Below are 23233 nucleotides of genomic sequence, written 5' to 3' on the forward strand. Positions count from 1 at the left end.
CATAACAGGTGTTATGTTTATGAAAGTGTCATTACAGTCTTATTCACCCCCCTTCAAATAAAGTGTTACCCCAGTGATTGTTAAATCTGGTACAAACACATTATTAAATAAATCAATCAGAAATCTTTCATAATGTCTAATTACCATTATTACCATTATATTACTTGAAAATGGTCTCAAAACAACAATATTGTTTAATACAATAAATTCTGGGACAGGTTATCAACCAGCAAAATTAAAATTAGAAGATTATTTATCTGAAAGAGATAAATAGTTGCTCTTAGAATAATTCCATCCATCCATCCATCCATCCATCCATCCATCCATCCATCCATCCATCCATCCATCCATCCATCCATCCATCCATCCGCCCGCTTCAGGAACCATCATGCATTGCGATTGGACAGTAATTCAGTTAAACATTTCTGATGTTCTGCAGTTCACACTTGTTTACAGATGTTCAGAAACTCTTAGCTTTAGTTTGGACGATGAGGCAAACCGACCAATCAGAGCGTGACCTCCCATAACTGACCAATGAAATCCCGCCAGGACTAGCCACTCAGTAAACTTGGGAACCAAACCAAACCATCGTGAGCCTCACCCAGCAGAGGATCCTGATGATGGTCTGAGGCTGCCTGATGAAGGTCAGGGGATCGAAGGTGCCGCCGGCCTTCCCCGCTCCATATGCCTGGAATCCGTCCATCCACGCTGCCTGCTGACCCCAGACCAGCTCACAGCGGTTCGACCTTCCTCCTAGAGTCTGTTCTGAGAGGCTGGTCCCAGTTTACTGCATCAGTTTGGACCAGTTTACCCAGTTGGTCAGGATTTATCTCCTAACTGGTGTTTGTGCTTTCTTCTTCCTCTTGTCTGCTATTATAAAATGCTCAGTAATCTGCTCTAATCCTCCTCATCCTCCCTTCAGGGCTTTTCTTCCCTCAGTACTGTCTGACAGGCTGAAGACTCAACCAGCTCCACCAATCACACAGGAACATGCATCATGGGTTCAGGCTGTGGTTACAACCACCCAATCAGACTGAAAGAGGCGTAGTCTAACACAACTTTAATCAGATATTTTGTTACTATTTTAGATATTTTACATGAATTAGCATTGAATAAAGAACAAGTCACATCTGGTGATACATCTTAAACATGCAAGATAGAGGATCCTGAGAACCATAAAGAATATGGAAACCTGTTCAAAGTTCTCAAAGACAGTGTTTGTAGAAAGGTAAAGTCAGGTTCAAGTACGATTTACAACACTGCATATGTGGATGTTCAGATCCACTTCTAATGTGCAATATTTTTGAACTTTGCTTTTGAATAATACTGTAAGCAAAGTTAAAGAGTATTTGCAGTAAAATGTGAAGCATCCATATTTCACGTCATATTTTGTGTCTGCAAGATCAGACTTCCATGACAAAGACGTGTGTTCATAAAATAGTGTCAGGACCATTCTTCCTGATGACCGATACAGACACTTTTTTTTTTTTTAGGAAAAAACTGCCCATTTTGATCAGGAGAAACCTTTAGACGTGGGCAACTAGGTCATTCAGTTTTTACGAATTGTTCTAAAAAACACACAAAAGTGACTGAGAAAGCTGTCATAGATAAATGCAGTTATTTATTCAGTCCAACCCAACACACATACGACAAATCAATAGACATCTTAAGAAAAACACTGCCATCTGGTGGTTAAAATCAGTGACAACAGCTCATACAGTCAATAAAATGACAGTACATTCATTCACTTCATTCCAGTTTTATTCACTTATGTCATAAAACGAGAATTTAATAAAATGCTGCAGGCAGATCAGAGTGACTGTAACTGTCTGACTTTTGGCTTTTGTGTTTTATCACAATTAATGAACAAAAGAAATGATAAAGATGGAAAAATGGTTAAATATAAAACTGATACAAGCAAACACAAAATATACATCTTGATACATACTTTCTAAGTTTACTTCATAAGCAATGTAATATCGTTCACTTAAATAAGTCACAGTTGCATTGTGGGTTGTATCCAAAGAACAAAATGAGAGTAAGTTTCATGCCTGAGAGTGAGGGGTTCTGCTAGGAGCATCTGGACCAATCGGATCTCTGAGCTCAATTATTTAGGGCTGATCGTTTAAAGCAACAGTGAAACATTTTGTAAGGCATGAAGAGCTGGTTGGAGCTTCAGGCGAAGACGTGTTACTCAGTCATGTGACTCTCCTCAGCCAGTTGCTGCTCTCCATCGTCTTCACCACCACCATCATCATCATCATCAGTGGGGGGTCTGGTGCGCCTGAAGAAGCCCAGCTACACACACACACACACACACACAAACATGCACACACGCACACACACACCCACACACACACACACATAAAGACGGAGGAAACCCTAACAAGATGGAGGGGTGTGGACTTGTCATGTAGAGAACAACTTAAAAACAATACTGTGAGCTTCACCGCCACCAAGTTCTGCACCAAAACCTTCTGACTGAACAGAAGGTCAAAGGTCAGAGCAACAGCTTAAACCAAAAATAAAACCAAAACATCAGATTCAATTAGAAACTCATTAATTAAACATAATAAGGGAACCTGCTGAAAAGCAAACTGATTGATTGATTGATTGATTGATTGATTGATTGATTGATTGATTGATTGATTGATTGATTGATACCTTCCAGAAGATGAAGCAGAGCAGGCAGAGGAGGAGGAGTCCAAAGATGATTGACAGAATGATATAGCCAATAGGAACAGGTTTCTCTCCATCAGGAGGACGCCACACCACACTGAGCTGAGCCTGCGCGCGCGCGCGCACACACACACACACACACACACACACACACACACACACACACACACACACACACTTCTGGGTTCTGCTGGATATTATTTATTGATTTATTTAATGGCTATTGATTACCTGTGTGTGTCCACTCGTAAGCAGCAGTGGTTGGACCTTTGAAGGTGCGCTGATGACATCATAAAAGGCAGATGAAATTAGGTCATAGTTCAGGTAGGAGGTCTGAAGGACAAAACACAAAATGACAACAGAACCCTCACCTGCATGTGTGTGTGTGTGTGTGTGTGTCTGTGTGTGTGTGTGTGTGTGTGTGTGTTCATACATACCTGTGTGAGTGTGTGCAAATTAAGTCGAGCTGAGATTTTTACCACGGCGCTAAAGCCCCGCCCCAAATCCATGACATCACACTCAAACCGGACACACCCCGTCTCACTGCTGCTGCAGTTCTGAAACAAACATAACTCAGCCTCAGATCAGAGAAACGCACACCTGTAATATTTCTTAGTAACTTGAAGGTGTGTTCAGGTGTGCAGAGGAAGGAGTTATCACAGATTAGTGACTTTCATAAAGCGACTATAAAGGAGCAAAGCTGTTTTTACCACATGGATGGTTTGTCTGAGTGAGTTTGTCTCCTCCTGCTGGATGGGTTGAGAAACTGCAGCAAGACTGGCATTACCTACAAGCTGTAGACAGGTGAAAGTAAGACAGGTGAGCTGTAGACAGGTGAGGGTTAATTAATAAAAAGTAACGTGACGTTGTTTTACCTCTAAAGGCATCACCTCTGATGTGTTCACTGTCTGACAACTCAAGGACTCTTCTGACGGGGTGGAGATGACGTAGAGCAGGAAGTGATGTCGCCAGGTAGAAGGGAAGTCCACGGTCAGTCGGGCATTGACAGAACTGGGGCCCTGATTCCTGATCTACAAACCAGAATCATCAATAACATCAATGTCAGTTGATGAACAGCATGTTGGGCCTTCACCAGCTGGTGACTGGAGGTTCAGATCCACCAGAACCTGGACTTCCAGCAGCAAACCAGCAGAGCTCCTACTGCTCTACCTCATGTTCAGGTCCTAATGCCTCCAAAGATAAGTCAAAGCAACATCAAGCAGTGGGTTCTCAACAAGACATGGCAGAAATGTTCACCTGAAGTCTACCTGACCAGGCCTGATTCTCTGAACTGGATAACCTCCCACCAAATCAGTTTTATGAGCTGTGTCCAATGCTGGTCTTGTTTCTTCCAAGTCCTGTTAATATCCCTCATTACCAGGCGTTAACCTTACCTCATACACGTGCTCCATCAGTGGCCCGACTTCCTCCAGACTTCCAGGGTTACCTACAGGCTGCCAGTCCGGGTGGGGCAAGAGGATTTCTGGAGGGACGGACCCCCTGCAGAGACACCAAGACCTTACTGCAGTCAATCTGGATATCTGGTGTTATATCCAGAAAAGTTTTGAGTTATACCCTCTGATCTCCAGCGTGGCCTCAGCCTTCACCTGAACCTTCACTGTCACATGGTTACTGCTGGAGTTCACAGAGTTCTTACTGGTACAGAAAGGTGGCCAGAGAGTAAGACAAAGGAATATGAGCTTTCAGCAGTAAACCCAGGGTACCAGCGGAGTTTGTACCTTCGTATTCTTAGGCTGAAGGTGATGTGACTCTCCACCTCCTCCAGGTTGCCAAAGCTGAAGAGAAGACCAGTCTGGATCTGCAGGTAAAGGAGCCACAATCACTAAAGGATTGTTCTTCGCCTATGATTTCCTCTTATAGGGCTTGGTTTGACTCTAATCCCACTGGACTGAAGATTAGACTCTGCTTAGCAGATTGAGTGCTACAGCTCTTACAGCAGAGGTTAGCAACTCCAAACCTCCAGGTCTGAAGTTCTGCATCTTTTAGATGTTTTCCTTCTTAACCACATTTGGAAGATAATTTTGATTTGAATCAGATGTTTGAAACCTTTAGGTTGAAACTGATCCACCTCTGGTTTAGAGGAATTGGAGATTCACTCACTTTCTGTCTGTGTTTCATTGGGTTCCCGAGGTCACAGGTGACAACAACCGTCTGGTTTTCTTTCCTCTGAACACACACCAGTCGGTTTTCACCCTGCAAAGTAAAACCCGACAGGACTGTTCTTATTGGCTGTTGAAGTGGTTCATTTTTATCAGTATATCAGGAAGTGATGTCGCCAGGTAGAAGGGAAGTCCACAGTCAGTCGGGCATTGACAGAACTGGGGCCCTGATTCCTGATCTACAAGCCAGAATCATCAATAAAATCAATGTCATCAATAACATCAATGTCAGTTGATGAACAGCATGCTGGCCTTTACCAGCTGGCCAGCGCCCTCCAGAGCTCTCACCTGACAGCTCTGGAAGTGTGTGTGTTCAGGGAGTTGGACCACCAGCTCGGTCTCATACGCGCCCTCGCCATCGTTTGTAGCCGATACCAACAACAACAGGGACTGATCGTCTCCGATCAACACGCTGTCTGACACACTAATATCACACACCATGAGACACACACAAAACAATATGTCAGCACTTCAGTTCTTTAACCACTAAGCAGATTTAAATCAGGGATGCATTTATATGCTGATGATATAGTTATTTCTGTGGCTGTTCCGTCTTTATGTCTCAGTATTTTGCAGGCTGCCTTCCAATTACTGAAATTCTTAGTGGATTTTCTCATCAATATCCTGTTGACTCACGGTTTAGCGCTCAGCTTCAGGTCAGGAATGCAAATGTTATCATCCCCACAGTCCAGAATCAAACGGCTCTACAAGACACACAGACACTGTGGTTATCTTTAAACTCTGGTCCTGGGTTCAGTTCCTCCTCTGGCAGGAAGTAGGCTGCCTCACCTGGACTGTTGAGTGTGTCTGACCATGCAGCAGAGCATTCTGGGTAGGGATGAGGAGGCTGATCTCAGCAGTGATGAAGATCGGACTCAGTTTATCCCGAACTTCTTCTTCAGACTAAACACACAAACAGAACAGTGTAAAGTTTCTGCACCAACATTACTATCAAACCTTGTCTCCATGATGTGACAATTCAAAGAGCTCAGGTCTCTACAACATTGATTCCACCTGTAGCAGATACAGGTGTGACTGAGCTCATGTAATTAGTTTGTCCACTCACCCTCAGGTATGCCGTGTGATTGGTACAGGCCAGGCCCACCTGCCTCTCCACAAACAGCTCCATTGACGTCTGAGGCTGATTGTTTGACAGCAGCAGAGTTCTTCGTGCCAGTGGCTGCTTCATCGTGTCCAGGTGTAGCTCCCCTCTTAGAGCTGCCACCACCAGCCAGCAGACAGACAGAATTATATTACTGACATTAACATATTCTGAAATACCCCTAAAGACACCTTTACCTGTCTGCTGAGGGATTCTGTGACCAGAGACATGGACACATATTCGGACAGCAAAACTGAGGAGATACACCAACAGAAATGCAGGTAGATTTATCAGATATTTCTTCTCTGCAAAAAATAATAACATCCTGACATTTAACGATATGCAGATGACATATGACTTTATATTGAAGCTCATTCTAACATCTTTAACACTCAAATGGGTTATCTCTGCACAAAGAGCATTTTAGATACTGATACTGATACTCATGTAGGAAATATATACAGGAGTAAACCTCCCATCACCATTGATAGAACTGGTGCTTGAAGCAACAGAACTGGTTTCCAGAAGATTCTTGAGGTGGTTTATCTGTTTCTTATCCACAAGAGTTTGAATTTACCTACATCTACATTGGATATCGATCTCTGAGCTAGATAGATCCCCACATGTGTATGCTGAGAGATGTTCAGTTGGCAATTCATGTGGCTTGTTCTGAACCAAGACTCTTGTATCATTAGATTAAACCAAGTCTAAACTGGAAACAGAACTGGGCAATGAGAAGGTATTTAAAAACCTTACACTGGCAAAGGTCAAACCAATCAGAAACTAACTGCATGTACTAACATGTGATTGTGGAGCCTTGGATTGTACTGAACTGTCATGGTTTAAAATTGACTGAGCAGAATTATCACAATTTTCCCTCAAACCTGGCCAGGAGCACCTGACTTTAGACAAACTGAGTAAAGTTTGTTGTTCTTGGTTTAAAAGTCCAAGTTGATGAAAACTCTTGAATAGTTGCTTAATTACCATGAAACTGGTGTGGTTTTGTGATGACACAGTTTAACATCTGGATTCAGGAAGTCTGGTAGCAGTGAGACAGAAACTCTGGACCGGATCACAGCCTGAGACCTGAACACACAAACCCAAAGTTTACTGGAGTGAAGTAGCAACACTGAAGGCAGTTTTCCTTATGAGGAAGGAGAAAACACAAGGGCTTATCAGCCAATCAAAACTGGACTATTGATAATGACCTTATTAAATAACCTTACTCAATGTTAGCGGTTTAAAACATAAAGTTCTTTTGTAAAAAATTTAAACTGAAGAGAAACCTGTAGAGAAAGGCTTGGTCTGCAGCCCACGCTCCAACCAGCAGATCTGCAAACACACAAGCAGCAGCTGGTTATTGATCAGTAATTATTAAGCAATAAGCCGGAGCTCCTGAACATACCTGGGTATCCGTTCCCATCGAGATCCACACCTGACCTGAGAGAAAATCCAAATGCTGAGCTGCTGCTAAATAATGGGCTGTTAATAATTTGCGAGGGTGTAGCTGACAGGCCGTTGCTGTTGCCCAGGTAGATAAACACCTGGCCACCACCTCCATCTGACCATGGAGCCCCAACAGCAATGTCTACACACAGAGGGGTAGCATTGGATTAGCCCCTTGAAGCTAGAAGGTTTATTATGTTGAGAAGCTGGATATTTGGTTACCTTGGTAACCATCCATGTCCAGGTCACCCAGCACGGAGAGGGCGGAGCCAAAGCGGCCATAGATCGACTGACCGATCAGTGATTGGTCAGGCTGTGAGGAGAAGGAGGACTTTTTCTTCTGCAGGTATAAAAGGACCTGAACAAAGAAACATTCAGATTGACGGTTTATCCTGAAACAAGCAAAGAAATTCACTAAAAACTCAGCATGTCTGTTGATAAGGTCAAGAATATCAAATGCATTGTTTTGGAGATTTCCCAAGAACATCCCACTGGAAAGGGACCATGGGTTGGACCATGAAGATTCTGGACAGACTACAGGAGAATACGTTGTGATACTCCAGAATGAGCTGGAAAGTATCATTACCCTGGATGGATGGATGACGAAAAGGACATAACTAAGGATGCTTGTTCAAACCAGTCAATGTGAATGAGGTTGAAGACTATTGCCTGTGAAGCATTTTGAAATAAAACAGCAAAGACACCGAAAAGCTGACAGACAGACAGACTGAAACATGAGACTTAAGGATGACTTGGACTCGGTGTTCAGACCTGCCCTCTTTCCTGCAGCTGCCCCATCACTCTGTCCATGAAGAGAGGAGCTCCGATCAGCACATCGTCCAGACTGCTCCAAAAACCAACACACCCAAAGTCACACCAGAAAATGGATCCAGCCTCCATCTTTTCAGAAAAACAGTAAATCTGCCAGATGTGTTCCTTCTCACCCATCACTGTTGACATCCGCCACGGCGACGCTGTGACCAAAGTAGGACGCCACCTGCAGGAGACAGAGACATCTTAGCTCCAGTTCATCAGCATCCAAACAGAGCAGAACAGTTTGAGTTTTCACCTGAGTCCCTGGGAAGGTGTAGTGAACTGTCAGAGAGCCGGCCCTCCTGCCGTCATAGATCTTCACCTGGTAGAGCAGACCAACATTAGAGTCTCACTGAGCATCGCCTTCATCAGAGTCAGTTCACTACAACCCAAACAACATGGGAAAAACTTACTGTTCCTGTCGTGTTCCTGTCATTTGGAACCCCGACCACATAATCTGGTGAATACAAGCAAAAAGGTTAGGAAAAGAAAAATCACACTAGATTAGATTAGACTAGATTTACTTACCTGTTATTTTGTCTCCGGTCAACAAACCACTGGCCACCGAGTAACCTGACAAACAGATGTGTAGAAATAAATTACACTTCATCTGTTTTTAGAAAATAACTACAATATGTGCTGCACAACAGAGCAGGAAAGACTTTCAGAATCAAAAAAACAACTTTTTAGTTTTTCTCATGTGACTTTGCGCTTCCATAAAGACATCTGAAGAAACCGTCTTCTGCTAAAAACCTTCAGATGCAGATATTTCTTTGTGCAGTTTTAAAGATTATCTGGAACATTCTGTTCTAGTTTCAAAACACTGGTCTCTTTCTGCTGGGAGATTTGCATAAATATCGCCAGCCCTTCAAAATAAAATCTGATTACCACATGAAATACAGTATATTTCAGGTCATAAACAATCTTACATTCCTTTACTAAAAAATCTATTTAAATACCAAAGCCCAGCCTTTCAGAATAAAAGCACTTTTTCAAAGGATTTCAGCATAATGTGTCCTCACCTCGGTAAAGGTCGTAATCTCCCTGCTCATTTGACTGGTGGATTCCAGCCACATACTGGAGGGGTCCATTGCTCGGTCCACTTTTCATGATGTCACTGACACCCACTGTGATCACCTGACCTGAAATCCATAGTGAGTAAAACCTTATAGAAAATCATTCCACTTAAAGGCGTCACTCTAACGGCAGGATTTCTGCACCCTGTTTCATGTTCACTCACATCCAGTTGATTAAAATAACTGTTTATTGCTGTTAAACTGGTCTTCTTGAGGCTATACTGCTGGATTAACTTCAGATATTTAATTATCCTTAGTCACACCATTCAGCCTGAACAGGAAACTTTCCCCAATACCATTTGTAAACTGGTGTAGTTACAACCACCAGCCAGCAGAGGTCTCCCTCACCCTGGAAGTAGAAGCTTCCTGGAGCTCCAAGCACCAATCGACCGTCCTAAACACAGAGGGCTAAAGTTAGCATCATCAGTCCTGTTTAAAGGTTTAGATACATCCTCAGTTTCTTTATAGCTTCATTCTTAGGAAGCAAATTTTTCTTTATATCTTTTAAAGTTACTCCAAGACACAATTCTCTAAAATTCCTTGGAAAAACTGGACAAATTGAGGATAAAACCGTTTCAGACTCAAAAAGTTCTTTCCAGTAGACTAACAGCATCTGAAATCAAGTCTTTATAAACTTGCAGCAAGTCCAGATCCTTCATCTGATCATTTGTTGAGTGAAAAGTTTTCAGCTGATGGAACTGGTCAGGTATGTCCTGGACCGAGACTGAGAGGAAAAGATGCTAAAATCGAAAGAAAAACTCATAAAATTCTACAGAAATCCTTAAAAACTTATGAAACTTTAATTAAGATTACATGAACATCAGAGGTGGGTAGAAAAACCAAAAGTTGTAAACTAAAAGTACCACCTCAACATATTTTCACTCAAGTAAAAAGTATTTTGTAAAAAGTCTAACTAATAAAATTAATCATTTAATATTTAAAAATTACATAATCAAAATATTATTGAAATGTGGCTATTTTAAAGACAAAAATGACAATAATTCATGTAAGTAACAAAAAAATAAAATCAGGCAAAAGACAATGTTTCTAAATCACTTTAAATAAAATAAAAAAACGTATGAAACTAACAAAAACTGCAGGTGTGTGTCTGTGTCTGGTGAATTTTTGCTTAAAACATGTTTGTTTTTTATTCAGAGGGTAGAAATCCAGACTTTTTACTCAAGTAAGAGTAGAAATACTTCAAAAATAAAACTACGAAGGTAAAAGTAAAAATGCACCGTAGTAAAAACAATCCTAAAACTAATTTTTTTTTTTTTCAGAAAGGTTACTCAAGTAAATTTAATTGAGTAAATGTAACTAGTTACTACACAACTCTAATGAACGTCCGAATCCTAGAAAGGAAACAGGAAGACCACATCACCTTGGTGATGTCGGCGCTGAAGCCAACCTCGCAGTAGCGCTGATCGTTTCCTAGACAACAAAAGACAGTCTCAGCCTTTCAGACAGTTTACGGTTTAAGGTTTTCCTTCCTTACTGTTGCTCCTCTGCGTGTAGTCGTTCTCCATCAAGGTTCCTCTGCAGGGAGAGAAAGGTGTGGCGCTCCAGGTCATTTGGTCCAATAGGAGACAATTTCCCACAGGTGTTTTCCCTGACTCTGCCTCTTGCTGGTTGACGTTCCAATGAAAGAGTGGCGCACACGCCTGGAAGTGGAGAAACACACAGGAAGTCTTTATTTCCGTTAAAAACATCACAAATCACAAGTCCTGCTGAGTCGAAGGTGCCAGTCATGTTGTAGTGCAGTGTTTTTCAAAATGAGGCCGCCAGAGGGCGCTAGAGGTCCTCAGAAAGCTGGATGGAAGATGGGGGGGGGGGATGCATTTTTAAAGATATTATTTAAAATCTTTCCAGAGGTAAAAAGATGTCATCAACAGAATCTTCAAAATAAATGCAGCACAAACCAAATAAAAAAATTTCTGCACAAACGAGCACAGAAATTTGACACCAATTTTGTTAGATTTGGGTGATGTTCGGAGAGGGCTGGTTGACCTTCTGACCTTTAAACTTTCATTAATATCTTCTAGGCAAAAGCAGCACAAAAAAATTTTTTTGCTGCATAAACATAGACGAGTTGTTGACTCCAGTTTTGCCTGATTTGAAAAAGGTGAGAGCCTGGTTGACCTTTTATAATCTCTTGAAATATCTATTAATATCTTTAAAATGACAGCAGCACAAATGAACATTTTTGTTCCACAAACGTTTGACACCAATTCTGTTAGAAATTGGTAATTGTAAAATTTTAACTGGTAATATATTCAACATCACATTCATGAAGTCATAATTCATTATCAGACAAAAATTTCCACTTAAGACCTCATTGCTAACTAAAATTAGAAGCTACATTAGAGTAATAATTACTGGATTGTAAATAAAAGTGAGGAAAACAAATGAAAAATTAAACGTTTCTTGAACATATTTTGTCGTATTGTCCGTCAGGAGTTAACGCCGGTTGGGGGGTCATGTTGTGGAAAAGGTTTTGAACCCAGTGTTCTCTCACCAGCAGGTGTGTGCTGCTGACTGAGCGAACAGAAGCTCCAAACCATTGCCCGCTCTTAAAGGAGTGAAACCTGAGACCTGAGAGGCTGTGCTCCTCATCACCTGTGAAGGACAGGAGAGTGAGGCAGAACATCAGGTGTAAAAATCTGACGGGTCATTTCTGATCCAAGCATTCAGAATTTCCTAAATACATTCTGGGCAGAACAAATCATAAACTCACCTGTCAGGTCAAAGTCGATGATGTCACAGGCTCCATCAGGTGACCAGGTGCACAGAAACACGCCCCCTCCCTCTGTCACCCCGGGTTGGCTGGTGTTGGCTTTGGGAGCTCCAATCACAACGAAGAACCTGCAGAACCAAAGCATCTGAGCTCCTTCCAGCCGTAAATGACCTGACCTCTCGGTGAGCACCGGCAGTTTGCACATCTGAATCTTCTCTATTCGTCTCATTCACCCTCCAGATCTAATTGTGATAGATCTGGTACTATCACAGTTACACCCAGAGCTAATGCGCTAAAAGCGGAGCTAATTCTTCAGTTAGCACTTTATTATTTTTTGCTAAAGTTGAAAACATTTAGCGCACTTAGCTTCCACTGAATTAATATTTCTGGACAAATTCTAAAGCGCTAATTTACTTGGTTGTTTTGTAAACATTCAGCTGAATAAAGTTCAAAATCTGTGTTGAAGGTTTGGGTATTGAATGCTCAAGTAGATAGCCATTTATATCCATGCCCTTATTTTGAAGAAAATTAAGACTGTTTCCATGCATGCAGCAAATTAATTTTTTTCTGTACCCAGAATGCATTGCTAGACCTTTTAAAATCTACTCATGTCCTTCATGCTTTCTGACCAAAGCCCTCCCGTGGTCAGTTAGGCAAAAGCAGCAAGAGAGGTGGTGTCGTGCCAATAGTTTTGGTAAAACATACCCAGTTGTACAAAAACCCACATGGATTTTAAACTAAAACATTAAAAATGTTAAATGTGGAATATATCACAAATAAAGCTGAATTTGACTTACCAAACTCCCAATATCAACAACAAGAAGAAAGTGTTTTCATCAGGATGTACTGAGTGTTTCTAATCTGGACTCTAATGTTTTCACATCAACAGTTTCACAGAAAGCCTCTAGATGGCGCCATAATTACCGAATAAATCCAGAGATATGAGACATTTATAGAAGAAACGGAAGTATGAAAATAAATTGGGGACATAAAGTTTGTACAAAAGAAAAAAGATAAAACTGAACCCAGTTTCGAAGTCCTGTTTGCAGTTTGCTTCAAGCCATGTAAGAAACACAGCAAACATGCAGAAGAATGTGATCTGCTCAGATTAAACCGTCACTAATCTGAGCAGATTAGTGTAAAATATGAAGTAAACTAAACGCAGGACAATCCTGGAGAAAACCGGTTAGAAGCTGCAGACGACTGGGATCGAGGTCACCTTCTTACAATGTGCTCCAGATCAAAATATATCAAGTAGTGGCCTAGTTAAAGTCCAAAACTAAATAAAACCGAGAATCCGTGGCAACACTAAAAAATGAGTTTTTAGCGATGTATTTTGTTACGAGAATAAAAAGGAACCACTGAGTCAGCATACACTGGGGAAGACATCCAGTGGAGACAAACCTCAGAAGATCTTCAGTGAAAATGGCTGAGAATGTTTTTCCAGGTATTGTAACTCACCTGATGAAGATTTTATTCTTCGTTTCAGGTAAACAGATCAGGTAACGTGACGAACTTACGTGTTGTTGAAAGAGTGGAAGTCGATGGAGAATCCAAACAAACTTCCTGCTGGTCCACTGAACATCACTGGTTTTTCCAGCAGGTTCAGACACACACTGGCCGTGACACACAGCAGCGCACACACACACCTGAACACACACATCTCACCTGTCTGGAGACTGAACCAGAGATGCTTCAACACGCCTTTATAACACCACTCTGACTGTGTGTGTGTGTGTGTGTGTGTGTGTGTGTGTGTGTGTGTGTGTGTGTGTGTGTGTGTGTGTGTGTGTGTGTGTGTGTGTGTGTGTGTGTGTGTGTGTCCTGACAGATGACTGACAGCTGGCGGTGTGTGTTTAACGCTCTGAGCTGCTGTTTCCTGCTGATAGAAAATAAAACTAGAAGCTGGCTTATCTGCCGAGTTCAGTTTTCTGTGGATGGTGAGTTCAGGAACATCCTGGAAAGAAAAACGTTCTCGGTTGATCTTTTATACTCCCTAAGAACTCGTTAATAATCCATTTTATTTCTCAACCTCTGTTTTGTTGGCCGTTTTAAGCAGCAGATTTCCCCGTATTATGATAATAATAATGATTTAAAAACCAACAACCGTTAAAGTAAAAAAAATAATAAAAAAATTGGGTGCTCAGGTTTAAATTTATTAAGGATTTGATCCACACTGGTTAAAAATTATACATACAAGCTCAAATGGAAGCATATACATCCACTAATATTTCATGAAATGTAGCACCGGCTATTTGCAACAACAAGCTTCTGGATATTTGACAGTTATTATTATCATGTTCAGACACACACCTGACACATAATATATTCTGTGCATAACATATGCGTATTTTGCATAATATGCATAGTTGTATAAAATGCTGAAAACATTATAATAAAAATAAAACTAGAAATCATAAAGTTCTGGACTGGATGTTGCTGCTTCTTTAAGAATCAGCTGGAGTTGAATTGATGTCCTTATGTGTGAGGTAAAGATGTTTATCTTTTAGCATTATTAAATCAGAATAAGTCTGAATTAGATTAGGGAGAAGACCGGGATGATTTTTAGTCCAGCTCCTTAGAAAGCTGGACTATGATGGCGACGAGGAAGAGGACGATCTGTTGCTTCTTCGCTGCTCAGGTGTGTTACGGCAGCTGTGTCAGCGCCCCCTGCTGCTGTTTGTCTGTCAGCACATACAGCTGTTTTAGCTCCGCCCACCAATCTCCAGGGCAACGCCAGCGCGGCCGCAGCAGCAGGTCGTTGAGGAGGGCGGCCACACACGCCCCGAGAATAGGCCCCGCCCAGAACACCTGCAATGGAAGCAACCAATCAGGGATGAGTTAGTGCAAAAATTACACTAACTCATTTGACCCGGGGTCAAATCTGTCCTGCTGTAGTTTTTTTTATCGGCCTTCTTGTTACAACTGAGGTTTTTTTTAAAAAAATAGCAGCTCAATTAATCGTTAGTTGATTAATAAGATCAACTTTAGATTAACTCATTAAATGATAACTCGCATCTGTGTGTGTGTGTGTGTGTATGCTGACCCAGTGGTTCCTGAAGTCGAGTGTGACGGCGGCGGGACCAAAGGAGCGCGCTGGGTTCATCCCACATCCTGTGGCGCCGACCTGAAAAGGAAACAGAAGCTGATTGGCTGATTGGCTGCTTAAAGGGCCAGCGGACAAGTGGGCGGGACTTACAGCCACCAGGTGTCCCAGACTGACAGTCAGACCGACCAACAGAGGTGTGGCCACCTCAGGCAGAGAGAGCTCTGTGGTTACCATGACGACAAGGACCAGCTGGAGCGTGATGAGTGTTTCCACGGTGACGGCCTGGTGCAGCCGGACGCCAGAGGACACCTGGACGCATACGGGACGAGTCAGAGAGGATCATGCTCTCTGATTGGCTGCCGGAGGGACACTAACCTGGTTCACAGCAGGTGCCACATCTCCCATCACCCCCAGCAGGAGTGCAGAAGAGGCCACGCCCCCCAGCAGCTGGCCAATCACGTACAGCGCTGCCCTCCACAGGCGGAGCCTCAGGGTCAGAGCCATCGCTATGGAAACTGCGGGGTTCAGGTGAACTGCTCCACCCATGGACAGCGCTGCCATGGCAACGGATAGACCAAAGACCAACACAACCTGCAGGGGACATGCCACGAACCCAGGTGGTGGAGGACCCTCAGGGGGACGGCTGTGATTGGTCGGACCTGTCGACCCCAGGTCAGCCTTTATCAGAACAGCTGATAGGCTGGCAGTCAGGAAGAGGGCGGTGCCTACAAACTCCAGCAGGAAGTGATGCAGGCAGGACTGGGAGAGGACATCCCGCAGGACGAGACGGAGACAACGAGAGACAAACATCACAGTGGTGACTGGACCAGCTGATCACAATCATCTGTGGGGAGAAAAAGTAACAGGTAAGAACAAAACAGGTGAGATCCAGGTGGGCTGGGAGTCTAGTGAGAAACTCCAAGGCTGCGTTCACACCAGACCTGCTTAATCCGGTTTAATCAAACTCTGGTCCGTTTGAGAAAGTCCAGTTCAGTTGGAGACGTGTGAATGCGTAATAAAAACTAACTCTGGTCCGCCTACAGACCTTGGTCTCAGTCCGGTTGAAGTGAACTCTGGTGCGGTTTAAATGCACATGTGAACACCAAGCAGACCGAAGACCGCTCCAAACAACGCAGGAAGTGAACTACAATGCGTTGTTGTCATTTCATGAAGAAGAAAGTTGTGTTCAGTATCTTCTTCAGAAGTTTTTGTGTCATTTCCTTCAGTGGTTCCTGGTTAGGCGCCACCACAGGCCAGGAGGGGAACTGTTTTTTTAGCAGCTGCTGAAAATGTAACGAATGTTGCAATTTTGATCCCCAATCGAACTGAATTTACCTGACTAGGTGTGAAAATTCCCGTATAATTGGTCCAGGTAAATATTTCAAATTTAGAGCTCCTTATTTGATCAAAATCCCAAACACCTTGAAGTCCTGATGGTTCAGAACTTACCTGTCGGCTTCAGAGAGGTGGATCCCAGGTGTGCTGCTGCAGGTTAACGACGTCTCCTACATCCAGAGTGCGAGTGTCTGTCTTTTATAAAGTTAATGTGGGTGGCGTTGGCTCAGGTGTGGGCGGAGTCATCACACAGGTAACTTATTGTTCCTGGATACGTCTCACCTGTCAGGAGAAAAAAAAGTCAATTTGTTGAAACATCTTCACTGTAGTTAAAACGGACATTTGTTCTCAGGTGGATCTGACTCCAACTCCAACCTTCACCCTCAGAAACCTGAGAAGAAGCCCTCTATGGGACAGGAGGCTGCAAAGTTTCAAAATAAAACATCTAAAAACATTTATCAAAAAAAAAAAAAAGCTCCAATAACCCAAAAAGCTGCACATGTTCATCTGTTAACTGCACATCGGTGTTGAAATCCTCCAGAGGGGAAGCATGGTAGAGGCAGCATCATGATGAGGAGCAGTTTTATTTTATTTTATTAATTTTTTAAATAATATTATTTCATTCACCAATTACTGCAGATACAATGAACATCACAGACTAACAAAAAGAAGTACTTATATACAAAATAAATAACTGGATAGTAGAATAAATAGCAGCAACAAAAATAAAGTAAACTAACAAACAGAAAACTGAAAAACGACAAAAAATAAAATTTTCAGTTTTAATCAGATTCACTTACAGAGTTGATTGGGGACAGCTTGCACTGCAAACACAAAATCTTACCAAGTATTTTCTTTAGTTTTTAGCGAAAATATCTTAGTAGACTTGACATTAAGCAAAAAAAAAACAAAAACAACAACTTCTAACTAACTTTTAGGAATATATAGGATCTTGTTTTAAGTTAATAATTATTTAATGTTGATGAAAAATAACTTAGAACATGGGAAAATGTTATAAGAACTTTCACAAAAAAATAATATTATTGAATTATTGATTTAAAACAAGTTCTTGCTAAAAGGTTTTTTTAAATAAAGTTTTTTTTGTCTAGTTTTGAGCATAGATGTCTTGGTACACTTGGAATAAGACAAAAGTAACTTAAAAGTAACTTTTCAACAAGAGTTCGTTTTAAGTCAGTAATTTCTTAACATTGATGAAAAATTATTAGTTCTAGTGGCAGATTATTTCACTGGTAAAAATTCATGCTTTAAGTGAAATAATCTGCCAGTGGAACTAGTAATTTTTCAATATTAAGCAATTGTTGACTTAAAATGAGCTCCTACATCTTGATGAAAAGTTACTTGTGAGTTAGTTTGGTCTTATTTAAGATATTTGCACTAAACTAGACAGAAATACTTGGTAAGATTTTGTGTTTTTGCAGTGCATTTCTATTAACCTCCTAGAAAAGAAGAAAGGAAGAAATCCTCACAGCTGCGTCTGTAGCAGCATGACTACAGAGACAGCTCCGGATAACCTTGTCCTGCCTAACTTTAAGGAAAGTCTAAAAGTGGACAGGATGTCAGCAAACAGGACAGAGCTGCCGATTCTCTGCGGTTTGTCCCAGATTCTTGAATGAAAACCTTTTTCTGTGTCCTCGTGTCTGGAGACGAGCCGATGAGCTGCAGGATGTTTCAGCGGGAAAACCCGACCCAGACTCAAAACAGAGCAGAGGCTTGTTTCACACACACAGAGGAGCTCTAAGCGGCTCAGACACCTGAGAGGTGTGTGAGGCATCCAGCCGTGCGACTGGCTGACATTTAGCAGCGCAGGTGTCGGCAGATTGCCTCAGTCCCTCCATTAGAGATATCTGATGAGTCCTGAGGAGCCGCAGGTCGGCTCACCTTGGCAGAAACAGAATCCTGAAGGAACGCGGCCTGATCCCGGAGCGAAGCATCTCCTGCATTCATCTGAGTTAATCCTCCTCCAACCTCCAGCTGCAACACAGGTAAACCAACTCAGAGTTAAATCTGACACTTTCTCTGTAATTCTGTAATTCTCACACATTCCAAGTTAAAATTACATTAAATATTTGACACCCTCTGTGTTTTTTTAGTTCATTTTTGTAGACATTGGATTTAATCTCTTATTTATTAATTAATTCAATTATTTTTATCCATTATTGATTGTTTTGTTTTTGCCCTTTGAGATTTAAAGATATAAAGGGCATTATAAATAAAATCTATTATTGTTTTATATGTGCACTTTTAAATGTTTTAAACCCTTTTACCTATTATTTTTTTAAACCTACATTGTGTTATTTTATGACACATTATAGTGTATTATAATGTATTTCTTCAGCTAATGTGTTTAGTCAAAGTGAAGTTTATTTGTACAATAAGGCATCTCAAAGTGCTTTACACCTTAAAACAATTATGAAACAAAAAATAACTTTACATTTTGTCAAATGCCATCATCAAAATTATCAACCAAATATAGATTAAATAATCAATCAATGTTTTACTTGTTACTAACCAAAAGAAACTCTAAACAGGTAGTTTTTTGTTTAGATTTAAAGGAACTCAGTGTTTCGGCTGTTTTGCAGTTTTCTGGTTCCAGATTTGTGGTCCATAGAAGCTGAATGCTGCTTTTCCATGTTTGGTTCTGGTTCTGGATGCAGAGCAGAACAGCAGCAGATCTTTAATGTATTCAGGTGGCAACCTGTTCAGTGATTTATAAACTAACAGAAGTATTTTAATGTGTTAATATTCATTGTCTTGTTTTCTAATTCCATCCATCCATCCATCCATCCATCCATCCATCCATCCATCCATCCATCCATCCATCCATCCATCCATCCATCCATCCATCCATCCATCCATCCATTTCTTTACACTCTCTTCCCTTAGTGGGGTCGGGAGGCGCTGCTGCCTCTCCAGCTAACGTTCTGGGCGAGAGGCAGGGTCACCCTGGACAGGTCGCCAGTCTATCGCAGGGCTGTTTTCTACTACTTTAAAACTGTTTTCTGTGTTTCCTACAAAACCCAAAATACGACCATTGTGAAAAGCAGTCACTGGAGGTGGGGGGATTGATCTTAATTAGACCCTCTACCTGCCCCCTTTAGACGCATCCCTGCTCCAACACACCTGAACTCTCTTTTTACAGCTGCAGGATAGAAGCTCCGGACCTGGCGCCCCCGGATCAGATACAACGGATGAATGGATCAGAGAAATTGTCCTGCAATGTAAGCTCTGTCCAGAAGAGGGCAGCAGATATTAAAACGCTCACATCTGCAGCTCAGCGAACCGCCAGGTTCGGACCCGTTACTAATTATTGGCAGAGTAGCGTTGTAACTATATTTAACTGAGAAAGTATTTGGAAGAAAATATATTTTTACTACGCTGTACTTTTTACTTTTACCTGAATACATTTTCTGGATACTCTACCCACTGTGATTAACTTCACTGAAGGAAAAGCTTGTTTCACCCAGACACAGACACACACCTCCAGTGTTTTGTTAAAGTTTCAAAAACTGAAACTGGTATATTAAAAGAAACTGATTTGGAAAAATGTTTGATTCTGTTACTTTGTAATTATGTTGTTTATATGAGTTATTATTTCCTCACAGCTATGTATTTTGGTGTTAGTTACTCAGTACTTGATTAGTGGTATTTTTTTTTTGTAACCAAATACTTTTTATGTTCTTGCTTAAGAAATCTCTTAGCTACTTTTGAGTAAAAATATGTTGAAGTAGAAATACTCTAACTTCATTACAATTTTTGGTAGTCTACCAACCTAAAAGAGGAGCTCATATCCCCTACTCCAACATCTTTCTAACCATACGGCTAGAAAGAGGAGTGGCAAAAGCAAATGAGATGGACTAGCAAAGCTTGGGAACAACTGATTGTGTAACCTGGTACATTTTACTGTGGAATGTTGTCTCTGCTGCTCAGATTCTCAGCATGTCATGATAAACATTAGACTTACAATAACTGTCTTCAGTCAGAGGCTGTTTTAGATTTGTTGGAAGACTGACTGCTACTGGAGATCCTTCCTCCCTATAGCATCATCATCCACTACGACTTTTTGAAAATATTTGCATGATATGAGTTATGACAACTTTATTTTTCTTTGTGATAAATAAAGTATTTTTGATTTAAATTAATTTTCCTAAAAATAAAGTTTAATTTAAAAATATATTTTTTTAGTTTCTAAACCTAAAAATAGAAATTAAAAGGTCGTTTTAATCCAAAACAAACATCGCCGCAGGCTATTCAGAAAAACTCAACACTCTGATTGTTTAAGTGTGTGTGTTCCCTGCAGCAGCTGCAACAATCAATGTGATCATTACACAACTGGGACACCCTGACCCGGTTCTGAATGTGTGTGTGATCAGGTTAAAGGTTCAGGCCGGGGTCAGGCAGGTGGACCCCCCAGGAGTCAGCCCGGCCCAGATGGCCCAGAGCTCACCTTACAGATGGTTCCTAATAAAAGTCACAATGAGCAGCAGGAACACACACCTGGAGCAGGAACTGGGTCAGACGTGATTCATGCCCGGTTCTCCTCGGGCTGACCCATTTTCCTGAAGCTGAAACAAATGATCTGAGATGAGATTCGGTTTCTGGTGGAATCCCCAGAGAGGCGCCGTCTAACTGGGATGTATGGTTCTCTGAGCAGATCACTGCTAACCGGGGGAATCACAGTCCTGCTGGCGTGAACTGAACTAGTTCTGAACTGGAACTGGTTCAGACAGTGTTAGAAACTGGAATTCTGACTCAGACTGAAACGATTAATCGTGATTAATCGATTATTTAAATAATCTTCAACTAATTTACTAATCGATTAATTGTTAGCTGGAGTAAAAAGACTCAGAAAAATCGTCATTGCAGAAAGAACAACACACACAGAGCAGGAACTAAGACAGAAACATACAAAATATATACATTTTTAATTTAAGTTAAAGAAAAATAATTTTCTGTAAATATGTAAATAAAAACTATTAATTTCCATTTGCATCCAATAATTAATTGATTGATCTATAAAATAATCAGCAGATTTTCACATGTTGGAAATATTTTTTTTTTTTCATTTCCTTTGGCACAAAATGATCAAGTGTTCACTAAAGTACTGCTATTGAATTTTAGGCAGTAAAATCTTTATTTACTTATTGAAAAAAAATGAATTGAATTATTTATTTGCATCTTTTAAAAAGCTTAAGAAGTTAAATTTTAAAAATCTCTTATCCGATTAATCATCAAAGTAATTAATCAATTAAGTAGTAACTAAAATAATCGTTAGTCGCAGTAATAATTCTGACACTTCAGGCTTTCCGTAGAAACAGGTGGCCAGGTGAGTGCGGTCACAGCTACTGATGACGTTCATTTAAAGTCACATGATCAATGCGATCAGCTTGTGTATTGATCAGTGTTAAGCGGCCTGTAGTGTGTGTGTGTGTGCGTGTAGGTGTGTGTGTGTGGGGGGGCGGTGGAGGGGCTGGGGAGCTGAGCCGGTCAGTGCCCTCCCCCTCCCCCCCGTTCTCTCCTCTGATTGGCTGCCTCTCTCCTCTCGCGCAGCAGGCGCTGCTCCTCTTCAGATCCAGGTTGAACCCGCGCGCATCCAGGAGTCATATCGGACCCGGACCAGAACCTACAAGGATCCCGACCGGAACAGACCCGAACTGGACTCTCCTCTGTCTCTCTTCCAGCTCGGTTCGGTCGAACCCTTCCCGGTTTGGTTCGGATCTTCTTCCTCCTCCTCCTCTTTTTTTCTCGCTCTTTTGCGCATCTTGGATCTCGTTCTGTCCTGGTTCCGACCGGCATGTGCGGAGAACCGAACCGGACCAGAGCGCACCATACAGGGCTGTGAACGCAGGACCACGGCGTGCCGTTGCGCGCGCCCCCGGCCGTGCGCGTGAATGAAGAGATGGAGCGAAAAGTCCTGAGTCAGGTATGACGGGAGCGCGCAGCCGGTGAGCGCGCGTGCGTGCGTACTGCTGTTACTGTGTAGTCTGACCTTGTGAGATCCAGAACCCGGTTCTGAAGAATCTGAATCCGGTTCTAGTCACTGCAGAGACGCACGCGCTCATGTTGCAGATAAAAATCAGCTGCTTTCATGTTTACTGGGTAAACTAAACCCAATCTGAACAGAACCAGTACCCATCATCAGCAGGTAGTTCAGCTGGATCCGTGTCGTTCTTTTCTACTGAACAGATCCGTTCCTTTCAGGTTCTGGTGTTGCTTGGAGTTCTTTCAGGGCCCAGTTTGGCTCTGGTTCTGGTGAACCCGGTCCAGGTTGATGGAGCATCAGCAGGACAGACTTCTGTTTCAGGAACGCGGACCGACCCAACCCGGACCGGTTCTGGTTCTGCAGAGCATCAACAGTGAACCGATAAACTAGAATAACTTTAGAAACCAGATCCAAACGATCAGCTGGTTCTGATCTGGGCTTTGACTAGACCGTTATAACACATGACTCTGCTTTGATCTATACCATCCCAGAATATCTCTGCTGCTGCCCTCAGCATGATGCTGCCACCACCAGGTGCTTCAACCACATGCTGTGATTTTCATTAGGGGAAAAAGTTCTGATTGCGTTACAAACATTTATTGGGCCTGCCGCACTTTTCAGATTCCTATCCGTTAAAAGAAGTCTGGATTGGTTATTGTGTGTGTGTGTGTGTGTGTGTGTGTGTGTGTGTGTGTGTGTGTGTGTGTGTGTGTGCAGCAGATGGTCGGGTTCTGGGTCCGTCTATAGGGAGTCACATTGAGCAGCAGCTCCAAACAGATTCAGTTTGATTCACGTTTCAAAAAGAAAATAAAAATCTA

At 41.9% G+C, this 23233-nt stretch overlaps 4 protein-coding genes and 1 long non-coding RNA gene across 7 annotated transcripts in view; 2 read left to right on the top strand and 3 right to left on the bottom strand.

Annotated features, from left to right (window-relative positions):
- The window catches only part of syngr1a (synaptogyrin 1a), a 13697-nt gene extending 12763 nt beyond the window's left edge, over positions 1–934 (bottom strand). Inside the window, exon 1 of one of the 2 annotated variants that reach the window (XM_015038495.1) lies at positions 602–934. In XM_015038495.1, the coding sequence (XP_014893981.1) occupies positions 602–703 (102 nt within the window). In that variant the 5' untranslated portion in view covers positions 704–934. The remainder of the gene's footprint in view (positions 1–601) is intronic. The other variant, XM_015038496.1, reaches the window with a different exon arrangement.
- A 666-nt stretch (positions 935–1600) lies between these two features.
- On the bottom strand, positions 1601–13795 carry itga2b (integrin, alpha 2b). The gene is made up of 31 exons (XM_015038497.1): positions 13551–13795; positions 12031–12158; positions 11812–11912; positions 10792–10957; positions 10678–10727; positions 9645–9690; positions 9243–9362; positions 8749–8793; positions 8634–8677; positions 8477–8542; positions 8352–8404; positions 8179–8251; positions 7630–7765; positions 7367–7549; positions 7248–7293; positions 6946–7047; positions 6159–6214; positions 5926–6077; positions 5649–5762; positions 5496–5563; positions 5148–5283; positions 4801–4893; positions 4419–4498; positions 4255–4335; positions 4074–4179; positions 3555–3710; positions 3390–3473; positions 3117–3236; positions 2911–3012; positions 2665–2787; positions 1601–2298 (listed from the first exon to the last, which is right to left on the bottom strand). The coding sequence occupies exons 1-31, from the start codon at positions 13691–13693 to the stop codon at positions 2191–2193; spliced, it is 3081 nt and encodes a 1026-aa protein (XP_014893983.1). The 5' UTR covers positions 13694–13795; the 3' UTR covers positions 1601–2190.
- A 372-nt stretch (positions 13796–14167) lies between these two features.
- On the bottom strand, positions 14168–21366 carry LOC106951151 (aquaporin-1-like). 2 transcript variants are annotated; one of them, XM_015038498.1, is made up of 6 exons: positions 20930–21366; positions 18314–18406; positions 16529–16696; positions 15455–15923; positions 15077–15388; positions 14168–14841 (listed from the first exon to the last, which is right to left on the bottom strand). In XM_015038498.1, the coding sequence occupies exons 4-6, from the start codon at positions 15887–15889 to the stop codon at positions 14677–14679; spliced, it is 912 nt and encodes a 303-aa protein (XP_014893984.1). In that variant the 5' UTR covers positions 15890–15923; positions 16529–16696; positions 18314–18406; positions 20930–21366; the 3' UTR covers positions 14168–14676. The 2 variants fall into 2 exon arrangements, with proteins under 2 accessions (XP_014893984.1, XP_014893985.1); XM_015038499.1 differs by lacking the exon at positions 20930–21366 and having other exon boundaries at positions 15077–15157; positions 15230–15388; positions 18314–18569.
- On the top strand, positions 15876–16866 carry LOC106951152 (uncharacterized). Its single transcript, XR_001425760.1, has 2 exons — positions 15876–15945; positions 16767–16866. It is a non-coding gene; the product is annotated as an uncharacterized LOC106951152 (long non-coding RNA).
- A 317-nt stretch (positions 21367–21683) lies between the features above and the next one.
- The window catches only part of crhr1 (corticotropin releasing hormone receptor 1), a 26763-nt gene continuing 25213 nt past the window's right edge, over positions 21684–23233 (top strand). Inside the window, exon 1 of the mRNA XM_015038501.1 lies at positions 21684–22355. Coding sequence (XP_014893987.1) covers positions 22332–22355 — 24 coding nt within the window. The 5' untranslated portion in view covers positions 21684–22331. The remainder of the gene's footprint in view (positions 22356–23233) is intronic.

This window comes from Poecilia latipinna, unplaced genomic scaffold, assembly GCF_001443285.1.
Source record: "Poecilia latipinna isolate Pla-1442-1.1 unplaced genomic scaffold, P_latipinna-1.0 Scaffold443, whole genome shotgun sequence".
Lineage (NCBI taxonomy): Eukaryota > Metazoa > Chordata > Actinopteri > Cyprinodontiformes > Poeciliidae > Poecilia > Poecilia latipinna.